Source organism: Lontra canadensis, unplaced genomic scaffold (genome assembly GCF_010015895.1).
Source record: "Lontra canadensis isolate GAN:19392208 unplaced genomic scaffold, GSC_riverotter_1.0 scaffold46, whole genome shotgun sequence".
Classification (NCBI taxonomy): Eukaryota; Metazoa; Chordata; class Mammalia; order Carnivora; family Mustelidae; genus Lontra; species Lontra canadensis.
This window is the reverse complement of record NW_022631040.1, coordinates 13,755,530-13,779,544: the sequence shown is the minus strand read 5'-3', so window position 1 is coordinate 13,779,544 and position 24,015 is coordinate 13,755,530. Positions and strand designations below refer to the sequence as shown.

Genomic DNA, 24,015 nt, shown 5'->3' with positions numbered 1-24,015 from the left:
GATCTCTGTCAAGTGAATAAATAAAATCTTTAAAAAAAATTTAATGTATTTGGGGTGCCTGGCTGGCTCGGTGCTTAGAGCATGTGACTCCCTATCTCGGAGTTGTGAGTTTGAGCCCCATGGTGGGCGTGGAGTCAAGTTAAAAAGAAAAAAGAAAGTTTAAAAACTGTTGTTTGAAACTCTTCCTCCATCCAAGATTCACGCTTCCCAAAGAAATAATCACACACCAAATAAAAGTCCACTTCTCTTCAGTCCTCCAAAGAACCTTCTCTGTGGGTCCACACAGATACAGATGTATGCTTTAACTCAGCAAGTAGAGGCAGATCTGAGTTTCTGTCCTGTCAGCCCCACGATAACAGTTGCCTGCTGTCTGCTTAAAGCTCCCCTTATGCCTGTACCAAGAATTCACATAATCTTACCAACATACTCTTCAGTTGGCTGGCTGTGTCTGGCGCACATGTTTTCCAAATGAAGATAAACAAGTAGAAGTGATTGCTGTGCTCTCATGTTTTGATACATCGTGATGGGATGTACAAGATCTGGGCTACATTCCAGAACACCTAAATTTAATTTTTTGATTTTTATTTTTTTAAAGATTTCATTTATTTTAGAGAGAGAGTGAGAGAGCATGCAAGCGGGGGGAGGAGCAGAGGGAGAGGGACAAGCAGACTCTGTGCTCAGTGTGGAGCCCAATGCGGGGCTCGATCCCACGACATGAGCCGAAATCAGGAGTCAGACGCTTAACCACTTAGACGACTAAGCCACCCAGTTGTTCCAGAATACCCAAATTTTATTGCCATTTTTCCCATTCATCCAAAGCAGGACCCTAAACGTTTCATGGAGCATCTCTGAGGTAATTCACTTGTCTGTACATTGGGAATACAGCATTTCCCCTTTACCTCAGAGAATTTTTGTGAAGTTCAAAGGAGATTAGGAAATACTTTATCAACTGTAATACAAATGAAGAGAGTTATATACATTCCCTAATCTCAAACACACCTGTTCATTTCCATACGGTGAGAAGGCAGATAAACCAAGAGAGAAAACTGAACTATATGGAAGGGAGTGAGCTAGAACACTTCTTTTTCTACTTTTTCTGTCTTATTCCATGACATGATGCTAGAATAAACACCAAACCTGAACCTTCCAACAATATTCTTGAAAGGCACTTGCCAGGGGTACCTGGTGGGCTCAACTGGAAGAGCATAGGCAACTTTGATCTCGGGGTCATGACTTTGAGCCTGAAGTTGGGTGTAAAGATTACTAAAAAAATAAACTTATAAGAAAAAAAAAGTGCCCTTGTTATATGAAATAGCGTGTTGGGTTGAAATGGGTTGAACTGTGTATTCCCAAAAAGATACGGTGAAGACCTAAGCTCCCGTCCTTCACAGTAGTGACCTTGTTTGGAGGTAGGGTCTTTATGGAGATGAGCTAAAGTAAGGTCATGAAGGTGGGCCTAATCCGAAATGACTGTGTCCTCATAAAAGGGAAAATCTGGACACACACACACACAAACAGAATTCCCTGTGAACACAAAGAAATTGCGGTATCGTATCCTCAGGCTGAGGAATGTTTGAGATTACCAGTAAGCAGATTCTTCATGGCCCTGAGAGGAACCAACCCTGCTGTCACCTTGACCTCTGTCTTCTAGGCTTCAGAAGTGTGAGGCACCTGCTGTTTCAGCCCCGGTTTGTGATACTTTGTTACAACAGCCCCAGCAAACGAATACAGTATTTTTTTTAAAGTTCTGTTTGCTTCCAAGACTGAGCACAGGTGATTTCAGATCTCAGTCTGGTCTCAACAACTTGTAGTTCAGTCTTAGCTCCAAAGCTCACGTAACAATGAAAACTTGTTTCCTGGTCTTCTCCATCTGTACCTCGTCTGAGCACCCTGCTTAACCCTCCTGAGGATTTTCCTAGCCACTCCAGCCTGATGCCCTCTCTCCCTCCTGGGGGAGTTTCTTCCTAATTGTTACCTTCATATCATCTGCCTAGTGTTATTGGTCCTTTCTTCTCAGAGCATAAACTCCTTGAAAAAGTGTGTTTTGTGCATCCATTTTCTGTCCAACATTCCTCCTTCAGCATAATTCTTTGTGCATGGTAATAGCATATTGATGGTAAATTAATAACTGCATAATGATTATGTAATCACATATATAATTATATTGAAAATATTATGTTGTCCCATCTGAAATACTGCATCTTTTAATAATCAGAAATGTATGTGTCAGTATGTCTGGTGGGACCTACTAGCTGATCTTTTCTTGGTAATTTCAAAAATCCCTCTTTGCCTAAAATATTAAGATCTGATTTGAATTTATATGTCCTGGGTGGATAGGAATTATTATGTCCAAGGTTTTTTGTTTTGTTTTTTAAATTTTACTTATTTATTGAGAGAGAGAGTGTGTGTGCGTGCACGAGTAGGGGGAGAAGCAGTGGGAGAAAGACAAGCAAAGTCCCCTTCTGAGCATGGACCAGGTCTCAGGGCTTGATCCCATGACCCATGAGATCATGACCTGAGCTGAAGCCAAGAGTTGGGCACTCAATAAACTGAGCTAAACTTCTTTATTTTTTCTTATTATTTTTAAAAGATTTTTACTGCCCCCGCCCCGGGATCACGACCTGAGCCGAAGGCAGACACTGAACCCCCTGGGCCACCCAGGTGTCCCCGCTATAATTCTTTAAACACAGTCATTAAGAATTATTTTCCGAGAAGCAGGCATTCCTTTTGAACTCAGTATATTTTGTGGCAAAGGCAAAACTGAGACATAAATGTCAATAAAAGACCTAAAAGTACTTTCAGGTCCCACATGGAATGAGAGAATGCACTGATTCTTATGCCTCATGGGGTCAGGCTGTTACCTCCCATTTCCGAGAAGGTCGTGGTGCATGAGTCCGCTGGCTGCAGTTGGCCATCGTGTTTGTCACTCCTCCTGCCCAAGGCTTCCAGAGTGATGACATTATCTAACCTTCCAGCAAACAGTACCCTGGAAACAGCACAGTCACCAGTGACTCATGGGTGCGTTATTATGTTTTAAAAACCAGTATTCAACTAGGGATGTTACAATACAAATAGGAAAGCAGAGATGTGTTGTCGAATATTCTTAACGACTCCCTCCTCCTGACTTTTCCCTTAGTTATAAGAATGATGTTTGTTTGTATTTTAGGTGCCACCTGGCCTTTGTAAGCCACAGCAATGTGAGCACACACTTGACTAGACTGGGGCTCCTTGTGCCCTCTTGAGGACAGCCTGGAAAGGCTCTTCTGGGTGGTGAGCAGGAACCCTCCATAGAAGCCCATCTAGGCTGAGAAGAATCTTGATTTCATGGGCATTTCAAAGGGCAATTTTTGCCCATAAGGAAATTTCAGGGTGGCGTAGAGCCATGGAAGGTACCAGAAGGAAAGTGAACTCAGGTGATGCCTCTGCAGGCTTATGCCCAGTTCAGGCCTCTGTCTGGGTTTGGGGTTGTTTGCGTTCGGGACTCCATGTCCTTCATCCACTCATTCCAAATATATATATATGCATATATAATATATATAAAATAATATAAATAATATAATGTATAATATAAATATATATATAATACATTATATACATATATATATTTAAATTTTATTTTTTGAGAGAAGGGTAAGGGGCAGAGGGAGAGGGAGAGAGAATCTCACACAGACTCCATGCCCAGCGCTAAGCCTGATGTGGGTCTTGATCTCACAACCCTGAGATCACGACCTGAACCAAAATCAGGAGCAGCTGCTTAAGTGACTGAGCCACCCAGGTGCCCCTCATTTAAGAAATATTGATCCAAGCCTTGTTATGTGCAAGGAACAGGTATAAAGTGAAACACATTCTTAAATGCTAATGTTGAAACATATCCTAAGTGCAGAGGTGTGCCCCGAGAGCGAGCATAGAGCATAGAGCTGGCACAAATAAAGACGCAGATGTTCTGTGATTGCTGGGGACGCTGTCCAGTAGCCCCCATTGCTGACTCCTTGTTTCCCCCGGGCCACCCTCCCTCCTTTCTTCTTACTCCTGCTGTGGATGTAGGATTTATGGCATGTCCTCTCTTCCTACCACTGCAAGGATGGCCCTCTCCAGATCACAGGGACCGCATGGCTCCCCGTGCCTCCTCCTACTGGCTCCCTCTGCCTCCCCCTACTGCCCCTCCCTGTTCTCAGATCCCTGCCGGAGTCCCGGTGCCATTCAGCACTACTGGAAAGTTCACGTCTTCGCCTTGCACACTCCGACCCCTGGGACTATGTAATCCGTAATCCGATGTGTTCTCTCCGGGAGACTCCCAGCAGCTCAGGCTTGTGAAGAAACTATAAACAAAATATGAATTTCCTGCCCCTCCCCCGCCCCCACCCCGAGGAATTCTTAGCAGTTTTCTTGAATCCCAGCAGACCTGCCATTGACACCACCGAACCTTTTTCCTAAGAAGCCATGCACCCCAATCACTCAGCAGTAAGGGTCAGAACTTGCACCAGCTTCATGTTTAGGTGGGATTGGAGGGGACTGGGACACCTCTCACTGTTTTCATAGGAGGCACTTGGCTACTCACACCGCAGAAGGGGCACCGCTCACAAACCACCTCAGGGAACTCCTTGGGGGCGGGGATAAAAGGAAGGAAGAAAACACCCTGGGGGTAGAGAGTGCAGGGTGGGGGGAGGGAGGGAACTAGAGCACAGCAGGGGAGCCAACCTGAGCCTACGCGGCAGCCAGAGTCTTCCAGAGCCCAAAATGCTGAAGACATCCACTCCTGGGGGTGCTCTGAGCAGCTGGGCCCTCAGACTCCCTACTTCTTCTGGCATTTTCCACCTCTGCCTCACATTCTGGTTGGACCAGGTGGGCTTGCTGCAGGGACACCCCCAGTGCCTGGATTATGGGCCCCCCTTCCAACCCCCGGTGCACCTCGAGTTTTGCTCAGACTACGAGTCTTTCGGCTGCTGTGACCAGCATAAGGACCGCCGCCTCGCTACTCGGTATAGGGACATCATGGATTACTTTGACCTCAGGGGCCATGAGCTGTGTGGGGGCTACATTAAGGACATCCTATGCCAGGTAGGCCTGAGTGAAACCCTGCACGGTAGTGAGGGAGCCAGCTTGGCAAAGTGCGGGTGCTGGGCTTGGTGGCGTGGGTCCTGGGGCAAGGGGGTTGGTGGGGCTCCTTGGCCACCCGTCCTTTAGAAAGCTCTCCTGGTAGCTGCCTCACCATAGAACTCTGGTCTCTGGATGCGCACATGGAAGCGAGGGGGTGCTGGGTTTGGTTTCCACCTGAAGACCAGAGGTCTCCCCCTGGGGTCCGCTGGTCCTTGGGCTTTCTTACCCCGAAGGCAGAGATAGGTGTTCCCCATGGAGCTCTCTGGGCAGCATTGCCTGGAGTTCTCCTGCACTGCCCTGGGAGTGGGGCGCAGTGCCCAGCCGCGGTGGTTACCGAGGCCTTGGAGGGAGTGGTGGCACCTGCTGGGGCCCATTTGTGCCAGGGGGTCTCTGGTGTGATGATGGTGGTGGCAGAGTCGGCGGGGGGGCTCTCCCCGGCATTCTGGAGCTGGGCTGACAGGGCTTCAAGCCACTGGGAGAAAGTGACTCACAGAAGTTCTGCTCCTGCAGGCTCTCCAAGGGCCAAAATCCACATCCCTGGCAGGCATCCCCCATCACCGAACTCTGGGAAGAGGGGTTCAGGGTGCAGGGGAGAGTCACCCTGGAGGAGGGCCGCTGAGAAAGGCTGCCACGGGAAGGGGTGCTCTCATGAGGTGTGGAGGCGAAGAGGAGGGAGTCCAGGCAGACCTGTGATCTGGGACCCCACTGAGCCTGTCGGCGCAGCCACTGGGCCCTCCCGCCTCCACCGCTCCGAGCGCACTGGCCACCCCCTCTCTCCATGGGCAGGGCACACCGTAGATCGCGACACAGAATCCAGCCACCTGGGTGGCATCTCCACGGGGCTGTACTCTCCTACCTCAGGCACCACCCCTCAGCGGGGAACAGGAGAATTAACTCCGGAATAACCATGGGGGGCCGAAGCTGGGCTCTTCTGAGCAACACCAAGATCGTTCGTTTCCGAGATGCCCCCTGGTGAAATTGTCTCCACCCTCCCTAGGGCTCCCCTCCCCCCTGCTTTCCCTACTGGGAGAAGTTTCCGAAAGTCAAATTCAGCAGCTCTCCTCTTGGAGGGATCTGAGGAATCAGAATAACCTACATGAGTCCATTTATTTAGTCTCAAGCCCCCTCCTCTTTCTTTCCGCGAACACGGAGTGTATTCCCAGCAGTGATTCTGCGGGAAGTTATTAGGATCCTGATTTTACTGTTAAAGAGTCCGGAGTTTTTTTGTTTTTGTTTTTTTAAAGATTTTATTTATTTATTTGACAGACAGAGATCACAAGTAGGCAGGGTGGAGGTGGGGGTGGGAAGTAGGCTTCCTGCTGAGCAGGGAGCCCAATGCAGGGCTTGATCCCAAGACCCTGAGATCATGACCTGAGCTGAAGGCAGGGGCTTAACCCACTGAGCCACCCAGGGGCTCCAAGAAGTCTGGAGTTTTAAAGAACTTGTCGAAGGTCAGACTGTGCTGAGGCACAAATCTAGAGGCTCAGGCTCTGAGTCTTCTGCCCTTTGGATCATATCTCGCCAAGACGGAGTCCCAACAGCACCAACCCATTTACTTCATGGTTTTTGGGCCTGGGCCAAGTGTATGTCCCATTAGAACAGCCTCAGTGCATCTTGCCCCCTTCCCTGTCCTCTGCGCAGAGAACAGAGTCTGACACCACACGGGAAACTCTTCTGGGCTTTACTTTCCTTAAATAGAGAAATGCTGTCCTGAGATAATTGAGTGTAAGCAATTCTGCGGGCTAAATTTCTGCCTAAGCGTGTGCCATGCTGGTTATATTTCCACGGCCCCCTCTGTCCCCCCTCTTCATTCCACTCCTCCAGAGTGGACAGGCCAGTGGGATGAGACTCAGACCAGTTCATTTTGCTTCCTGTCAGCAGCTCTGACAGGTTTCCTGAACTGAAACAGGCCATCCAAGGAGAGACACTGAATCTTCTAGAAGGATTCTTTCTTCCCTTTTTTCTAATAGCTAGGAGCTTGCTCTGCAACCTCCCATCAGGATTGAATTAAGAGTGAACAGGGAACTCAGGCACATCTGAGAAATGCAGCTCTTCCCTTGTTAGGTGGCAGGGAACACAGGTAGGCTGGGATGGTCCCCCTGGCGACTGCTGGCAGAAGGGTCTGTGATCAGAAAGGGGGTTCTTGGGCCAGTGGGATCTGTCTGAGGCCCCAAAGTGCACCCTTTAAAAACGCCCTTTATTACTTATTCCCAGTTGCCTGCCTTTCATTACTCTCAGGAGGTAGTTGTCTGCCTACAATAATCTATTTTCCTCCCAAAAAAATGTCGTAGTGTAGGGAGCCCCGAGGAACAGGTACTTGGCACGTGGGTCCTGTGTGTGTCTGTGTAAAGAGTACTGTGGCCCCATAGCCATGCCTCAAATTTGTCTAACTCCCAGCGTCTTGCTTTGTATACAGGAAGCACTTACATAGTTTTATAAGTAAGTGAAGAAATGACTAGATGCCTAATCTCTGGGAGTGATACATCGCATGTCTAGTTTGGTGATTTTATTTTGAATCATAAACTATTTCAAACATACAGAGAAGCACAGAAAATTAAATACTTAACACCGTGTATCCAATACCCAGATTTAACAAAAACTTTTGCCACATTGCTTCGGATTTGGGTAAAGAAGTCTTGGGGCACCTGGGTGTCTCAGATGATTGGGCATCTGCCTTCGGCTTGGGTCATGGATCTCCAGGTCCTGGGATCAAGCCCTGCGTCCGGGTTCCCAGCTCAGCAGGGAGTCTGCTTCTCACTTTCCCCCTGCTTCTGCTATGTCTTTCTCCCGCGCTCTCTCTCAAGTGAATAAATAAAATCTTAAAAAAAAAATAAAAGAAATAAAGTCTTAGAGATACAGCATTTATAATAAAGGGAACGGTAGGGAAATTAGTTCTCTCTCTCTTTTTTTTAAAGATTTTATTTATTTATATGAGCCTTCCTGAACATGAGCGGCTGGGTGTGGGGCAGAGGGAAAGGGAGAAGCAGACTCCTTCTCAGCAGGGAGCTGATGTGGGGCTGGATCCCAGGACACTGGGATCCTGACCTGAGCCCAAGGCAGACACTTAACCCGGGTGCTTCACCCAGACGGCCCGAAATTATACTCTTTAAAAAAAAAAGTCATCGCTTACTAAAACTTTAAAGTGTCAAGAACGAAGTTAAAATGCTGAAGAAGGTACGGTGAACATGAAATATTGCTCCCTCTTTTTGCCTTCCAGGAGCGCTAACTGGCCAGAAAATTGGGGTCCCCGAAAAGAGCTTTACCAGTCGTTGCTCATAGAAACTTCAGAATCCTGATTCTTTCCTAGACCATTTTCCTCCTGTGTGCTCAAAAATTGGGACCAGCCTCACCGTGGCCAGTCTGACTACCAGTCAAGCTTCCTTTTTCTTCCTAGGAGTGCTCGCCCTATGCCGCTCATCTCTACGATGCTGAGAACCCTCGGACGCCCCTCCGGAACCTTCCTGGCCTCTGCTCTGACTACTGCTCCGCATTCCATTCCAGCTGTCACTCTGCCATCTCCCTACTGACCAATGACCGTCACCTGCAGGGCTCACATGAAAAGGATGGTGCCCATTTCTGCCACCTCCTCAACCTTCCTGACGAGGACTATTGCTTCCCTAATGTCCTGAGGAATGACCATCTCAACCGCAACCTGGGTGTGGTGGCCGAGGACCAGCAGGGCTGCCTGCAGCTCTGCCTAACCGAGGTGGCCAATGGGCTGAAGAACCCGGTCTCCATGGTCCACGCTGGGGACAGCACCCATCGCTTCTTTGTGGCCGAGCAGGTGGGCGTGGTATGGGTCTACCTGCCTGACGGGAGCCGCCTGGAGCAGCCCTTCTTGGACCTCAAAAAGATCGTGTTGACTACTCCCTGGGTAGGGGATGAGAGAGGCTTCTTGGGGTTGGCTTTTCATCCCAGATTCCGCCGCAACCGGAAGTTCTATATTTATTATTCTTGTCTGGGCAAGAAGAAGGTAGAAAAGATCCGGATTAGTGAGATGAAGGTTTCTCGGTCTGATCCCAACAAAGCTGACCCCAGATCAGAAAGGTGAGACATGCCCATGAGAATGGGCAACTCTGTACTGCACTCCAAAATAATGCCAGTGTGTCCTCTGAGATGATAAAGGGACATGTTTCTGGTTTTAGAGACACTAGCTTATAACACTGACCAAGGAGTCATCAGTAGGGAGATGGCAGACTTGCAGCCACAAGGGTTTGAGAAATGATTATAGATAATATCAACGTATTAAATATAATAGTGGCCTCTGATTACTGTGTGGTCATTGAATTCCAGGCCCTTTGCCTTGAACATGGGTATTATCCTTACAGAAAGCTGTGGCACAAAGCCATAGAGCCCTAGATGCATGGTCTGATGAAGGACTTAATTCTGTCACTCCAAGCTTGTGGTCTTGCCACCCTACCAGTCTGTCTTTTTTCCTTCTTGTTCTTTCTGCCTTGTGTCTCTTGTCCCAAACAGCGAGGTTGGGGGATTGAAATGGACACCTAACTGACAGGTTAACTCCTGCTGGGTTGCCCAAAGGAAGGGATTAAGAGTTCTGGTAGAGCAAGAGAGTAAGGCCCAGAAAAGGGTGATTGTTACCTGGCTGTGTCTACAGCTCATGAAATCGTGACAGGAAAGAAAAACGATCCATGAAGGTGTCATACTGGGGAACAAGGGGAGTCTTAGCGCTCCAAGCTTTGTGATTCTTGGAAACTCTGAAGCAGGTCTTGGCTGACTTGGGCCAGTCATTTCTGGGTGTCTGAAAAGGATGCAGTTTTAGCTCATATCAAAACCTAGTGCACGGTTTCTTCTCCTTCCAGAGTCATCTTGGAGATAGAAGAACCAGCCTCAAATCATAATGGCGGACAACTTCTTTTTGGTGTGGATGGCTACATGTACATTTTCACTGGGGATGGAGGACAGGCTGGGGATCCCTTTGGCAAGTTTGGAAATGCTCAGAACAAGTAAGCTGGGTGGATCTGGGCTCCTGTCCCTTTAGGGTGAGCCCTTGGGATGTTTTTGCTGAGATGGAATCTCCGGAGCGTCAAACCCAAATCATGTACTGCAAGACGTAGTCCCCTCTGTTGAGGCACGTGGGAGAAACATTTGGTTTTCTGTCCTGTGAATTTCAGGCACAGTGTATTCTGGAAAGTAATACTGTAGATGCTCAGTGTAACTCTCAGAGTGCTATGGGGACACGAATTCAGAGTGTTCAGCATGTATTAGCGTGACAGTATTTACCTCACCAAGATCTTACGCATTTCAGTTCAACTCAGTGATGTTATTGAGTGCCATGCTCTGGGCTCTGTGCTAGGCCCTGGACACGTGTGAGAAGATAGTTAATACATGATATATGTTGAATGCTTACTGTGTGTCAGGTACTGTTTTGAATACTTTGTGTATATTGAAGAATGTAATTCTGTTTATTTATTTATTTGAGAGCAAGGGAGACAGAGCGGGAGGGACAGAGGGAGAGAGAAACTCCGGCAGACTCCATGCTGACCATAGAGTCTGGTGTGGAGCTCCATCTCACTATCTGAGCCAAAACCAAGAGTTGGATGCTTAACTGACTGGGCCCCCCAGGTGCCCCAAGAACATAATTCTAACATCCCATGAGGGCAGGGATTTTTATCCATTTGTTAATTGATGTGTCCCCACCACCTCAAATAGTGCCTGGTATGGGAGTCACTTCAGAAATACAATGGAAGGGAGGACTCCTGTGAAGTATAGGCATTATGATAGTCATTTCACTGATGGGAAAATAGAGGCACAGAGGAGTAAAGTAGCTTGCCTAAGGTCACACAGCAAGTGAGTGGCAGAACCAAAATTCAAACTCAGACAAGCTGGTGCGAGAGTCCAGGGGAGTCTGGGCTGACCTAGATCAAAGCCCATGATCCTGATGTCCTTTGTAACAGCAAGCACTTGAATGCCATTAGCCCCGATAATAAAATATTGAAGTTAAAGTAGTCAAGAGCTAATGGTGGCTCCTGGGTGGCTCAGTCGGTTAAGTGGCTGACTCTTGATTTCGGCTCAGGTGGGGAGTCTGCTTGTCTCTCTCCCTCCGTCTCTGCCCGCAATCAAATAAATGAAGAAATCTTAAAAAAAAAAAATAATCAAGAGCTAACATTTGTCAGATGCCTACTGTTGGGAATTGAGTCACCTACTACAGGCAAGGTAACTCATTTAGCCCTTAAAACCACAACTACACTGCGAGGTTGTCTTTCTCTAGCCTGTTTTACAAATGAGGAAACTGAGGCCCAGAGGCCGCAGTCAGTGGCAGAGCTTCCTGAAAGCTCTGTCCTTTCTGTGACCACAGTGCTCTGTGAGGAAGAATAAACCAACTCCTTTTAAAAATTCATAGTGTTAGTTCCCACTGTGGCAGCACATATACTAAAATCAGAACGCTCCAGAAAAGATTAACATGGCCTCACTACAAGGATGATGGGTACATTCACGAGTGTTTCATATGAAAAAAAAAAAAAAATTCTTAGCATTAAACCCAACCTGAGAGAAACCATCTCATCATTGAAAACATTTAAAAAATTGGAGCTTCAACTTGTTTGCTCCGGGTCGTATGGGCCAGGATCCCATCAGACTTATGCCTTCTGGTTTTCCCTGAGCCAAAACTTGGCAAGTCTTAACATTTTTTTGTTGTTGTTGTTAAGATTTTATTTATTTATTTGACAGAGAGAGAGAGGGAGAGACAGTGAGAGAGGGAAAACAAGCAGGGGGAGTGAGAAAGGGAGAGGCAGGCCTCCCGCTGAGCAGGGAGCCCTATGTGGGACTCCATCCCAGGATCCTGGGGTCATGACCTGAGCCCAAGGCAGACGCTTAACGACTGAGCCACCCAGGCAACCCAAGTCTTAACATTTTGCATAAGTCAATCTATCTATGTGTCTTGTACAGAGATGACTTTATGTATAGATCTTGTATACATGTGTGTATATCTTTAAAAAACCCTGTGTTCCCATGTGATTCTTAGTAGTTGTTTGGCGTTGACTATCAGTAGGTCCTCCTGGGCAGTGTCTGGTCTGGTGCTATTTTATTTTATCTTATATTTCATTATTTTATTTAGATTTAAATTTTGAACACTTAACATGAATTCTACCCTCTTAAAAAATCTTAAGCGTAAACAAAAATTGTAGGTGTAAATACAGTATTGTTAATTATAGGGACAGACGTACAGCAGATCTCCAGAACCTACTCATCTGGTTAACAAATGTCTAACAGATGCATGGAAAGTGTCAGTCCTCATCAGGGAAGTGTGAATCAAAACTACAATGAGATATCACCTCCCATCCATTAGGATGGCTCTTTATCTCCCTCCACCGCCCCCTTCCCCCAAAACAACCCAAACACAAAAAGACAGCAAGTGTTGCTGAAGATGCAGAAAACTTCGTATACTGTTGGTGGAAATGCAAAATAGTGCAGCTGCTCTGGAAAACAGTAAGGGGAGGCTTCAAAAACAGAACACATAAAACTCGCCAATGATCCGGCCATCCATTTCTGCGTGTTTATCCTGCGCCTGTTCCCCGGCGTTCTTCCTTTCAGAAGTTCCCTACTGGGGAAGGTGTTACGGATCGACGTGAACAGGGCAGGCTCAGACAGCAGGCCTTACCGAGTGCCCCCGGACAATCCGTTCGTGGCCGAGCCAGGGGCCCACCCCGCCGTGTATGCCTATGGAGTCAGAAACATGTGGCGCTGTTCCGTGGACCGAGGGGACCCCGTCACGCGCCGGGGCCGAGGCCGGATGTTCTGTGGGGACGTGGGACAAAATAGGTTTGAAGAAGTTGACATCATTGTGAAAGGCGGGAACTACGGCTGGAGGGCCAAGGAAGGGTTTGAGTGTTACGACAGGAAGCTTTGTCACAATGCCTCTTTGGGTAAGTCAGAAGTTCTCTGGGTGATTTCTGGAGTGGACTGAGGGGGTTGGAGGTGGAGGTGGGGGGTATGACCTGGGAGTTCTGCCCTGCGGGTCACTCAGGGGTCTTTGTTTATGGCCTGTGGGATCGGGCTTCCAGGTTGGCCCTCCATTCACAGGCACCGGAAACATGTTGAGTTAGTGCTTGTTGATCTGATGCATTTGGGTCTCGGCTGGGTTCGGGGACTGGGATTGACCGAGGAATCTCTATTTTAGATTCGTTACCCACAGGGTTTTTAGGCTAATTTGAGAAAAACCAGCAGAGGAAAGTTGGTGGCTCTGTTTTTCAATTATTCCCATTTTGCCCAGCCCACTGAGATGGTATTCCATATGCAAACCAGTGGTACAGTCCATCAAGATGTGCTTTTCAGGCTTTTTTTTTTTTTTTTTTTTTTTTTATGAGTGGTGCCGAATCTTTTTTGACCCTCATAAGTTGCAAAGGAGTCTTAGAGACCCTCACAAGATTTTCAGATCCTTAAACCTGAGAATCTGCCATGTCAGCCCAGGGAATACACTTAGGTGTGTGGGTTCTCAGGTCACTGCCTCACAGGTGGGCAGTCTTTGGCTTCCTCTCGGCTTCCAGAGGCCAGTCAAAGGGGAAGCTCACAAATATTGTGGTTGGTGTGTTGAGAAAAATAAGCATGATTCTCTTGGCTGCCTGTCCTTCCAAAGACCAAGAGAGAAAGCATTCTCCACTCAGTCAGGCAGCTACATTTAAAATCCCCATCTTCCTCATTGAAGCTCTAATTTTTTTTTTTTTTTTAAGAGAGAAAGTGTGTGTGTGTGCATGAGCAGGGTTGGGGGGAGAGCAGCAGGAGAGGGAGAAGGAATCCCAGATAGGCTCCGTGTTCAGTGGAGTCTGACAGGGGCTTGATCTCAGGACCCCCCGAGATCATAACCTGAGCCGAAATCAAGAGTCGGATGCTTAACCAACTAAGCCACCCAGGCACCTGAAGGTCTCAATCTTTAACTGTGACGCTCTCTTTGTTCATGGACAGGTGACATTCTGCCAATCTATGCTTATGGTCATGCATTGGGCAAGTCAGTCACTGGAGGATACGTCTACCGTGGGTGTGAATCCCCAAATCTCAGTGGCCTCTACATCTTTGGGGACTTCATGAGTGGGTAAGAAAGGATTGGTATCTTCTTTCATTTCTTTTATTTCAGCATTTTTATTGAGATGCAAACTACATGTGGCGAGGGGCACCTGGGTGGCTCAGTGGGTTAAACCTCTGCCTTCGTCTCAGGTCATGATCTCAGGGTCCTGGGATGGAGCCCCGCATCAGGCTCTCTGCTTGGCAAGGAGCCTGCTTCTCCCTCTCTCTCTGCCTGCCTCTCTGCCTACTTGTGACCTCTCTCTCTCAAATGAATAAAATACTAAAAAAAACAAAAAACAAAACTACATGTGGCGAGACAAAGTCTCTATAAGAGCACAGTTGGATAAAGTTTTACAATATATACACTTGTAACTATGTTAAGATGCAGAACATTTCCATCACTCTGGAAGGTTCCTTCTTGCCTGTTCTTGTCAGTACCACCCCTTTCTCTCTCACTCACACTCACACAAACACACACACACACACGTCTGCCAGAGGTAAACACTCCCATCACGTTAATTTTGCTTCTGGAATTTAATATAAATGGAATTGTGTATATGCATTCTTTTTTTGTACGTGTATGGTTTCTTTCATTCAGTAACGTCAGTGAGATTCATCTCTGTTGTCATATGTATCACCTTCTCTCTTTTATTGCTTTGTAATATTCAAGTGCATGAATATAACACCAGTTATTCAGGTAGTCTCCTGTTTTGGCTATTTCCAGTTTTTTACTACACATTTATTATATATTTATTATGTATATTTAAGTGTGTGTGTGTGTATGTGTGTATAGCTTATGTCCAGCAACCTTGTCAAACTTTTTTTTTTAAGATTTTATTTATTTATTTGACAGAGAGAGACAATGAGAGGGAACTCAAGCAGAGGGAGAGGGAGAAGCAGACTTCGTGCTGAGCAGGGAGTCTGATGTGGGGCTCGATCCCAGGACCCTGGGATCATGACCTGAGCCGAAGGCAGACACTTCACGATTGAGCCACCTACGTGCCCCCTTGTCAAACTCTTATTAGCTCAATTGGTTTGTATGTGTGTGTGTGTGTGTGTGTGTGTGTGTGTGTAGATTCTATTGGATTTTCTATGAAGAAGATCATTTTGTCTATGAATATAGATACTTTTACTTTTTCTTTTCCTGAATTGCAAGGCTTTTATTGTTATTCTCTTGACTTAATGCTTTTTCTTAAATTTCAGTACAATGTTGGTTAGAAGGTTTCCGTTTTTAACCAGTGAGTATGATGTCAGTTGTAGGTACTTGTAAATGCCATCTATTAGGTGAAGAAGTTTTCCTTCCATTCCTAGTTCACCGAGAATTTGTATTAAGGCTGGATGTTATGTTTTGCAAATACAAATGCAAAATGCATGATACAAATGCATCTTTGCATCTTGTGAGAGAATCATGTGGTTTTCTCATTTTTAGTTTTTAATATAGTGAATTACATTGATTGCTTTTTTTTTTTTAAATCATTGAAGCAGTCTTGGATTTCTGGAATAAATACCATTTGGTCATGATGTATTTTCCTTTTAATATATTGTTGGATTGGATTTGCTAACAGGTTGTTGGAAAATTTTGCATCTGTGTTCACGAAAGAGATTTCTTTCTTGGAATATCTTTGCCAGATTTTGGCGTCAGGATAATGCAGGGTTTATTAGAATGAGCTGGAGAGTGTCTCCTCCTCTTCAGTTGTCCAGAAGAGTTTGTTAAAATAGGTTTTATTTCTTCTTTATATGTTTCTTCCAGGTGAAGTCATCAAGGCCTAAAGTTTTCTTATAGAAAACATATAGTTGTGTCTCATCTGGTGATTTCTTTGGTCTTCTTTTTTTGTTAAAGATTTTATTTATTCAGGGCGCCTGGGTTGCTCAGTGGGTTAAGCCTCTTCTTTGGGCTCAGGTCATGATCCCAGGGTCTAGGGATCAAGGCCCGCATCGGGCTCTCTGCTCAGCAGGGAGCCTGCTTCCTCCTTTCTCTGTGCCTGCCTCTCTGCCTACTTGTGATCTCTCTCTCTGTCAAATAAATAAATAAAATCTTTTAAAAAAAGATTAAAAAATATTTTATTTTTTCATTTATTTGAGAGATATTGAGAGAGAGAGCAGGGGAAGGAGAAGAGGGAGAGGGACAAGCAGCCTCCATGCTGTGTTTAGGCTGACTTGGGGCTCTATCTCAGGACTGTGAGATCATGATCTGAGACAAAATCAAGAGTCGAGGTTTAACCAACTGAGCCACCCAGGTGCCCCATTATTTCTTCTGTCTTCTAATTGGTGCATTCAGATCATTAACATTCCGCGTAGTTATGGACATAGTTGGATTAATATCTACCATATTTTTTACTGCTTTCTATTTGTTGCCTTTATTCTTTATTCTATTTTTGTCTTCCACTCTTTTTCTGCCTTTTGTGGATTTAACTGAACAATCTATGTGATTCCATTTTCTTCCCTTTTTTAGCATATCAGTTATACTTTTTTTTAAATTTTTCATTGGTTGCCTAGAGTTTGCAATATACATTTACAGCTAATCCAAGTCCATATTCAAATAACATTATGCCACTTCAGGATGGAAACTATGGTCACTGAGATGAGACTGTCATCTTTTCCTTACTTTTTTTTTGTTTTTTTTAAAAGATTTATTTATTTTAGAGAGACAGAGTGAGCAAGGGGCAGAGGAAGAGAATCTTTTAAGCAGACTCCCGGCTGAGCGAGAAGCCCTACACAGGGCTTTGATCCCACAACTTGTAAGATCATGACCTGAGCTGAAAGCAAGAGTTGGATGCCTAAGCAGCTGAGCCACCCAAGTGCCTTGAGACTGTCATTTTTTTCTAATACATAAGTTTAGTGTTCTGAATTTCTCCTCAAGTCCTGCTTTAACGGGATCCCGTAAAGTTTGATATATTGTGTTTTCATTTTCATTCAGTTAAAAATATTTTCTAATTTCCCTTTTGACGTACCTTCTCACAAGTTGGTTTGAAGTGTGTTAGTTTCCAAATATCTGAAGTTTTCCTGAGGTCTTTGTGCTATTGATTTATAATTTAGTTTGATTGTGGTCACAAAAAGACTGTGTTTGATTTGGAAGATGACCCTGGATTATCTAGGTGGGTCCTAAATATACTCACAAAATATGGTTGGAAGAAGGAGGTAGAGGGAAATTTGAAGACGGAAGAGATAGAAGTCAGGGTAATAACAGAAGCGGTATGGTGAGCCCATGAGTCAAGACATGAGGATAACCATTGGAAGCTGGAAGAGGCAAGGAAATTGATTCTCTTCTAGAGCCTCTGAAGGGAGCACAGCCCTGACAACACCTTGATTTTGACCCAGTGGAAACCATTTCAGGATGTTGGCCTCCAAAACTGTAAGAGAGTAAGTGTGGGTTGTTTTAAGCCGCCAGGTTGTGGTGATATATTACAGTGGTGGTAAGAAACAAATATAGTTTCCATTTTTAATACTCCTCATTACTTTGTGCATATTTCCTTCTGGGGATGCCATTTTTTTTAATGCTTGAACAACTTCCTTTACTATTTTTTGAAAAATGGATTCATTGGTGATGAATTCTTTCTGCTTTTGTTGTCCTTTTTCCCCCTTCCTTTTTGAAAAATATTTTCACTAAGTATAGAAGTCTATGTTGACATACTCTTTCTTTAATTCTTTAAAAATATTGTCCCTTATCTTCTGCTTGGCCTTAATTCCAATGAGAAATCTGCCGTCATCCTTATATTTGTTCCTCCATATCTATCATGTTAGGTTTCCTCTGGCCATTTTTGAGATTTTATCATTGGTTTTGTGGAATTTCATTATGATATGTGTTGGTGTAGTTTTTGTCATTTTTTTTTTGTGCTTGGATTTTGGTTGCACTAATTAGATTTGTGAGTTTATAGCTTACATCAAATCTGGAAAAATCTTGGCTATAATTTTTTTCAATTAGTTTTTGTTTCCCCATCCTCTTTTTTCCTTTTCGTGTAGATAATTCTGAAGCAGAACTTTGCTAGAAACTCTTCCCAATGCTCTGTGAATTATCTTTACACTATGCCTGACCCTGAGTAAGTGCCAAGTACTTTCCTTTCTAATTCTTTCCCCTGATTTGGGTGGTTCCCTCACATATATGTGCTGTTAAGTGCAGTGATGGATACTCAAGGGAGATACTTTGCAGCTCTCTGGGGCCTATTCTCTGTACCCCCCTCTTCTCTCCAAATTCTGTCCTGCCAGACTCTTCCTCCATAGGTCTTCCTGGACTCTCATCCCTATCTTTTCAGCTTAAGGAGTCTGCTGGTTCTGCCTGTGTTTTCCTTCCTTGTGCTGGAAACTTACTCAAGGTAGTAAGCTGGGAAAATTTTAGGATTTACCTTGTTTGTTTCCCATGTGTTACGAAATGTAGTCCTTCATTGGCTGATTCCCAGTGTCTTTTAAAAATTGTCACTCTATATTATCTAGGTTTTCGACTGTTTAAGGTGTGAGGGTAAAATTACCCCATCTTTGTCAGAAAGGATAGTAGTATTTTCATACTGCAATACTTGGTTCCAGAGATGGGGAACAGCCAGTAATTGGTCAGTTCCTTTATCATCACTTGTCAGGTCTTTGGGATTTAATGGTTCTTTGTTTTTCCCACAGTTCCCACCATCTCCTTACGTATCACTTAGTTGCTATTCAGTGATTCTTAGTCAAAGCCCATGCACCAGAATCACTGGGATTGAGCATCTTTGAATCTATCAAATGTTTCATATGAAAAAAAGAGTTTCATATGACACCCTAGTTGACCCATCTTCCTTTTCTTTTTATTCTAAAAACCTGCTTTTAGGTCAGACAGATGACTACAGAGACATAGTAACAAAAGCAGCTCCCAGTTTTGGGGTCCTTACTGTGTCCCAGGCACCCCGGGGAGTTATTCACGTATAGTATCTTACTTAACCTTTGCAACTTTGGTACACAGTAAATTCACTTTACAGATGAGGGAACTGAGGCATAGCCGTTGAAGACGTAGCCAAAGGTCACAAACTAATAGAAATTGGATTAGTTTTTTGTAGCGGTGCAACCTTCTCGGGGCCCCAGACTCCTCTTATGATAGAAGATGAGCTGCTCCAGCTAGGGATAGCGGGTGACCCAGGTATCTCTGAAGCAGCTTTTTGATTCCTAGGAGAGGCTAGGTGTTGATCTCCTAGGGAAGGAGGAAGAATATCTTGCAAGGTGAAAATATGGATTCCTATAATAAAGGTTTTATTTTTCATCTAGTCGACTTATGGCTTTGCAGGAAGATAGGAAAACCAAGAAATGGAAGAAACGGGACATTTGCCTTGGCAACACTGCGTCCTGTGCCTTCCCAGGGCTGATCAGCACCCACAGCAAGTTTATCATCTCTTTTGCTGAAGACGAAGCAGGTAACAAATGCCCAGGGTTATGCTGTTTCTGCTTTTTGGAACTTAAATCATCACAGGCATTGTGGACCAACATTTGTTATAAAAATTACTCTTTAACTATTATTTAAATAACAACTACACTTCTATTTTTACTACCTTTTAATTTTTTTTTTTTAAGACAGAGGGAAAATGTACAGCAGAGAGGGGCAGAGGGAGAGGAGAGAGAGAAAGAGAGAGAGAATCTTAAGCAGACTCCACACTCAGCACAGAGTCCCAATTCGGGACCGATCTCACGACCCTGAGATCATGACCTGAGCCAAAATCAAGAGTTGGATGCCTAATTGACTGAGTCTCCCAGGGGCCCCGTAGTCAGCTTTTAGAATGTCCTGGATACTGTTCTAAGCACTTTACATTTTTTATGTTATTTAATAGTTACAGCGTCCCTGTGATGTAATGATTATGCTTATTTCGCCATTGAGGCAACAGACGGAATATGCCAACCTACCCCTTTCTTGACCGAGGCCCACACCTCACTGTGTGGGACAAATCAGGGTCTATACTTTGGTCTTTCGGTCTTTTGACCGTGAAGGAGATTCATGTCCTCCTCCCTGACTGGATTCTGATCTGCGATCACGGGAACGTGGGTGGGGCCAGTAGTGGGGCAGATATGCTGGACGCTGGTGTTTACCCTCCTGGTGCTGCCTGGGAGGGAGGCCTCTGGTGATCAGCTCCTCACTGGGCCTTTCCTCACCCTGCCGGAGTCTGTGAGGCTAGTGCTGGGAGTGAGTGAGCCAGGGAGAATTTCTTCCCTGAGAGATCTCTGTTAGAAGGGTAGACAGCTCAGTGGGAGGCTATTTGCTAGACAGATGAGGTGTTTATTAAGGGTGTCAGCAAAGCAAAGCGTGTGTGTGTATGAGAGACAGACAGAGACTCTCCTCTGCTAACTTGCCTCAAATTCTGTAACCAGAAAATGGATTTTTAATTTCAGCTTTACTTAAGTTGGTTACATTTTGAAAGATAATATTCTTTTTTTTTTTTTTTTGGTGAGGAGGACAGGGCCTGTGATCTCTTTGGTATTTGGGTATTTGGCACCGCATCTAGCCACGCTTGGGGTCTCGGAAGAGAACGACAGGGTCTCTCAGGGCCCCTTCCAGACCTGGGCTTCTCTGTGAGGGTGAACCAGAGCCTTGAAGGTTTCCTTAGTTTCCTTAGGGGCTTCTTTCCGTTCTGAGTCATGGGGTGACTGTGCCAAACCTTCACTTGAGCAAGACATACGGAAATCCAGTCAGCTCTTGGACCTTTTCCTAGCTTATCGTTTGAGATGAATGTTTTAGAGGAATGGAGGATATTTGAGAGAATTCAAGCATTCTCAATAGAGAAAGTCTAAGTGAGTTCCAAATTGGAAGTCTAAACATATAAAAACGGAGAGAAATCACAGGCTGGCAGGATGGTGCTCTGTGAAAGGAGGATGACGGGAAAGCCCGAGGCCTGGTTGGGTGTCTTCCCTGCCAGAGCCCCTCCAGGCTGGGGCCCCCAGGTGGCTGGAGCTTGCTCTGCCTGGAGGCTGGAGCCCTGGAGGTGGGTCTTCCCCGGGGATCCTGGGCTGTTGTCTTCTGCCGCTTGCTCCTTCTCAGAAGGCTTCGGAAACCTTGGCTTGGGTGGTTTGGTTTGCTGTGCCTGTCGGCTTCTCACCGGAGAAAACAGGCAGCTTTTAAGTACCAGTCAGTATGTCTGGCCAACAAGACTGAGTGTCCTTGGCTGAATTTTATCAAGTGGACCTGCCAGGGTGTTGTTCCCAAGCCAGACTTCCCAAAATGGCCCTAAAGTGAGGAAGGCTGTTTTCAAGACTAGTTCTTTTCTTTTAAAGATTTTATTTATTTATTTGAGAGAGGGAGAGAGAGAGAGCGAGCGCGCATAAGCAGGAGAAGGGCAGAGGGAGAGGGAGAGGGAGAAGCAGGCTCCCCGCTGAGCAGGGCCTCCCCCCCACCCCCCCGCCCCCGAGGTAGGGCTCGATCCTAGGACCCTGGGATCATGACCTGAGTCGAAGGCAGATGCTTAACCAACTGAGCCACCCAGGTGTCCTGAGGCAAGTTATTTTCTTCCCACGTTGCTTGGTCTTCCCATGTTGGTTGCTTGCGTGGAGTAATTCAGATTTTCTGCTTGTGTCCTAGCCTTTCCCACTTAAGGACATATTTTTAGATCTGAGTATTTCATTATTTTGTTATCACTCACCACGCTGTAGACACGTCCTTTTTGGTTGAACCTCCAGTACTGCGATGTAATTCCAGGTTTTCTAGCTGACAGCCGGCATAAAGAAGTGACTGCGGAGGGCGGGGCAGGAGGTGGGGCCGCCCCTTGCTGAGTGGGTCCTCATGGGTTGGATTCCTGAATGTCAGTCACATTCTCAAGAGGGCTGGTCCAAGTACTAATGCTTGCACTAAGTTTACGTCGCCTGCGTTTTGTTTGGCATGGCATATTACAGATTTTGGGGGTAGTCGTTTTTGGTCCTCAAATATATTTTTAAAATTGTCAGTTGGACATGACACATGAAATTCACTTCTAGCATTGCTTTCCCCTAAAAATACAATGGGAAGTCTATGGCATGTTTAGGCCATGTAATTCACATAAACTGGTGTTGTGGAGGGACTATGCCATAGTGTGGGGTTTTCAATTAGAGCAGGAATTCTTTGCATGGTCTAGAGGGGCTCCTGCATGATGTCACCCCATTGACATGCAGACGCTTGGTAGACCCCTCTTTTTATCAAATGGACAGTGCCTGGGCTTTCCAATCAGACGAGGCAAACCGGCTCTAGGGTGGGGTGCATCCTAATGCCTCAGACCCCTTACAGAGCAAGGTGACGATATAGTTGGTGAGGACCCAAAATCCAGAGTTTATTAGGAGGCTGTACGTGGGGGCTTCATGAAGACCGGAGGCCTCACATTCGGCACAGGACAAACATGGGTCACTGTCCTCCACTAATTCAAGGAAGAAGGTTGTAGAATCACTCCAAGCTGTCTGAAGTTCTAGGCTTTTCCAGTTACCAGTTTAGTAGACATTTACTTCCATGAGGTTGAGGGAGAGCATACAACAAGTGAGCTCAGTTCAGTGTGGTGGCATAAGTATTATGGCGTGAAGAGGTAAGAAGGTAAGAGTAATGCTGATCATAATATTTTAATTTAAAAAAATGTATTTATTTATTTGAGAGGGGAGAAGCAGGGGGAGAGGGAGGGAGAGAATCCTCAAGTAGACTCCCCGCTGAGTGTGGAGGCCCATGTGAGGCTCCATCTCAGTACCCTGAGATCATGACCTGAGCCGAGACCAAGAGTCGGATGCTTAACCACCTGAGCCACCCAGGCGCCCCATCACTTTCTAACTTAATCCCTAATAATCACGTGAGTATTATTAGCCCCATTTGACAGATGAATTAATAATGTGAGGGTTCTACAAGTTGAGAGGTTGCCTGAGACAACACAGCTAGCAGCTGGTGTTGTCAGGATTCAAAGTCAGAAGGCTCCAGCCTGGAAGTTGGGCTCGTCAACCCATCCTTTCCTGTCCCTTGCAGGTAACCGGGAGAAGAGGTGGAATGAGGTAGTGACCGTGAGCAGAGAGTGTTCAACGGGGGGAACTGGAAGGCGCGGGGGCTCGACTGTGGGTAGAGGTGATTTCTGGGAGGTGTGGAGAAGGCCAGGAGGACTCTCTGAAGAATGGGGGGTCAGGGGAAACGGAGGACCCAAGGACCGAGGAAGGAAGGTGCAGCTGGAGGGAGAAGCGAGCGGGAGGGGGGCAGTGGGGGTTGGTGCAGTGGACTCAAGAGGGGGCAACAGAAAGTGACAGATAAATGGTCCTTAACCTGTCAATGGCTATTTCAGGGTTTCTCAGAGAATCCTTAGTAGTAGTCAAGAGGTGGAGGAGGAAATGGAGATTCGTTAAGGTGAAGTTTCTTAGAGCAGAGATGATAAAGGGAAGCCGGTTTGGTTCACTGAATGTAAACAGAAATGCACGTCTTTTGGGTGCACTCTGAGCTAGTCTTTGGGGATCAGAGAAGGGTTTTCTCCTTAAGGGGTTCACAGTCCTCACAGTGAGGGCCGAGCTGTCAGTTGGGGTTCTGGGGTTCTCTTCCTGGGGCTCCCTTCCTGCGGCTCACTGCATTTCAGGGCTCTAACCCCATGTCGAGGGTTTTCTGTGCATCCAGCTCTGTATCTCCGCCATCCTACTGATGGCCTGTCCTGTTTCCTCAGGGGAGCTCTACTTCCTGGCCACTGCCTACCCCAGCGCCTATGCACCGCACGGATCGATTTACAAATTTGTTGACCCATCGAGGTGAGCTTTGGTCTCATTTTGTTCTTAGGTGCATCCGTATCAGCCCTTATCTTCATGGCAGACTGTGAAAATAGTCCTGACTCCCCAGGAGTTACCAGAAATTATCAACGAAGCAAATCTTTGCTTTAGATAAAAAGCAGATTGGGCAAATAAATGTAGAGGGCAATGTGTCTAGGAATTACAAAAAATTTGGGAAATGATCTCTTGTGGTGTGAAATGAGGAACTTGAGC

The 24,015-nt window shown here is 45.8% G+C and overlaps 1 protein-coding gene across 3 annotated transcripts; it reads left to right on the top strand.

Moving 5' to 3' along the window:
• Positions 1-4,715: 4,715 nt before the first annotated feature.
• On the top strand, positions 4,716-23,832 carry HHIPL2 (HHIP like 2). Of its 3 annotated transcripts, none has more exons than XM_032872966.1 (7): positions 4,716-5,058; positions 8,492-9,144; positions 9,918-10,061; positions 12,649-12,980; positions 14,017-14,143; positions 19,339-19,484; positions 23,703-23,832. In XM_032872966.1, exons 1-7 carry the CDS (start codon positions 4,738-4,740, stop codon positions 23,786-23,788), a joined length of 1,809 nt encoding a protein of 602 aa, XP_032728857.1. In that variant the 5' UTR covers positions 4,716-4,737; the 3' UTR covers positions 23,789-23,832. The 3 variants fall into 3 exon arrangements, with proteins under 3 accessions (XP_032728857.1, XP_032728858.1, XP_032728859.1); XM_032872967.1 differs by having other exon boundaries at positions 19,358-19,484; positions 23,703-23,779; XM_032872968.1 differs by lacking the exons at positions 14,017-14,143; positions 23,703-23,832 and having other exon boundaries at positions 19,358-19,437.
• The last annotated feature ends 183 nt before the right edge of the window (positions 23,833-24,015 follow it).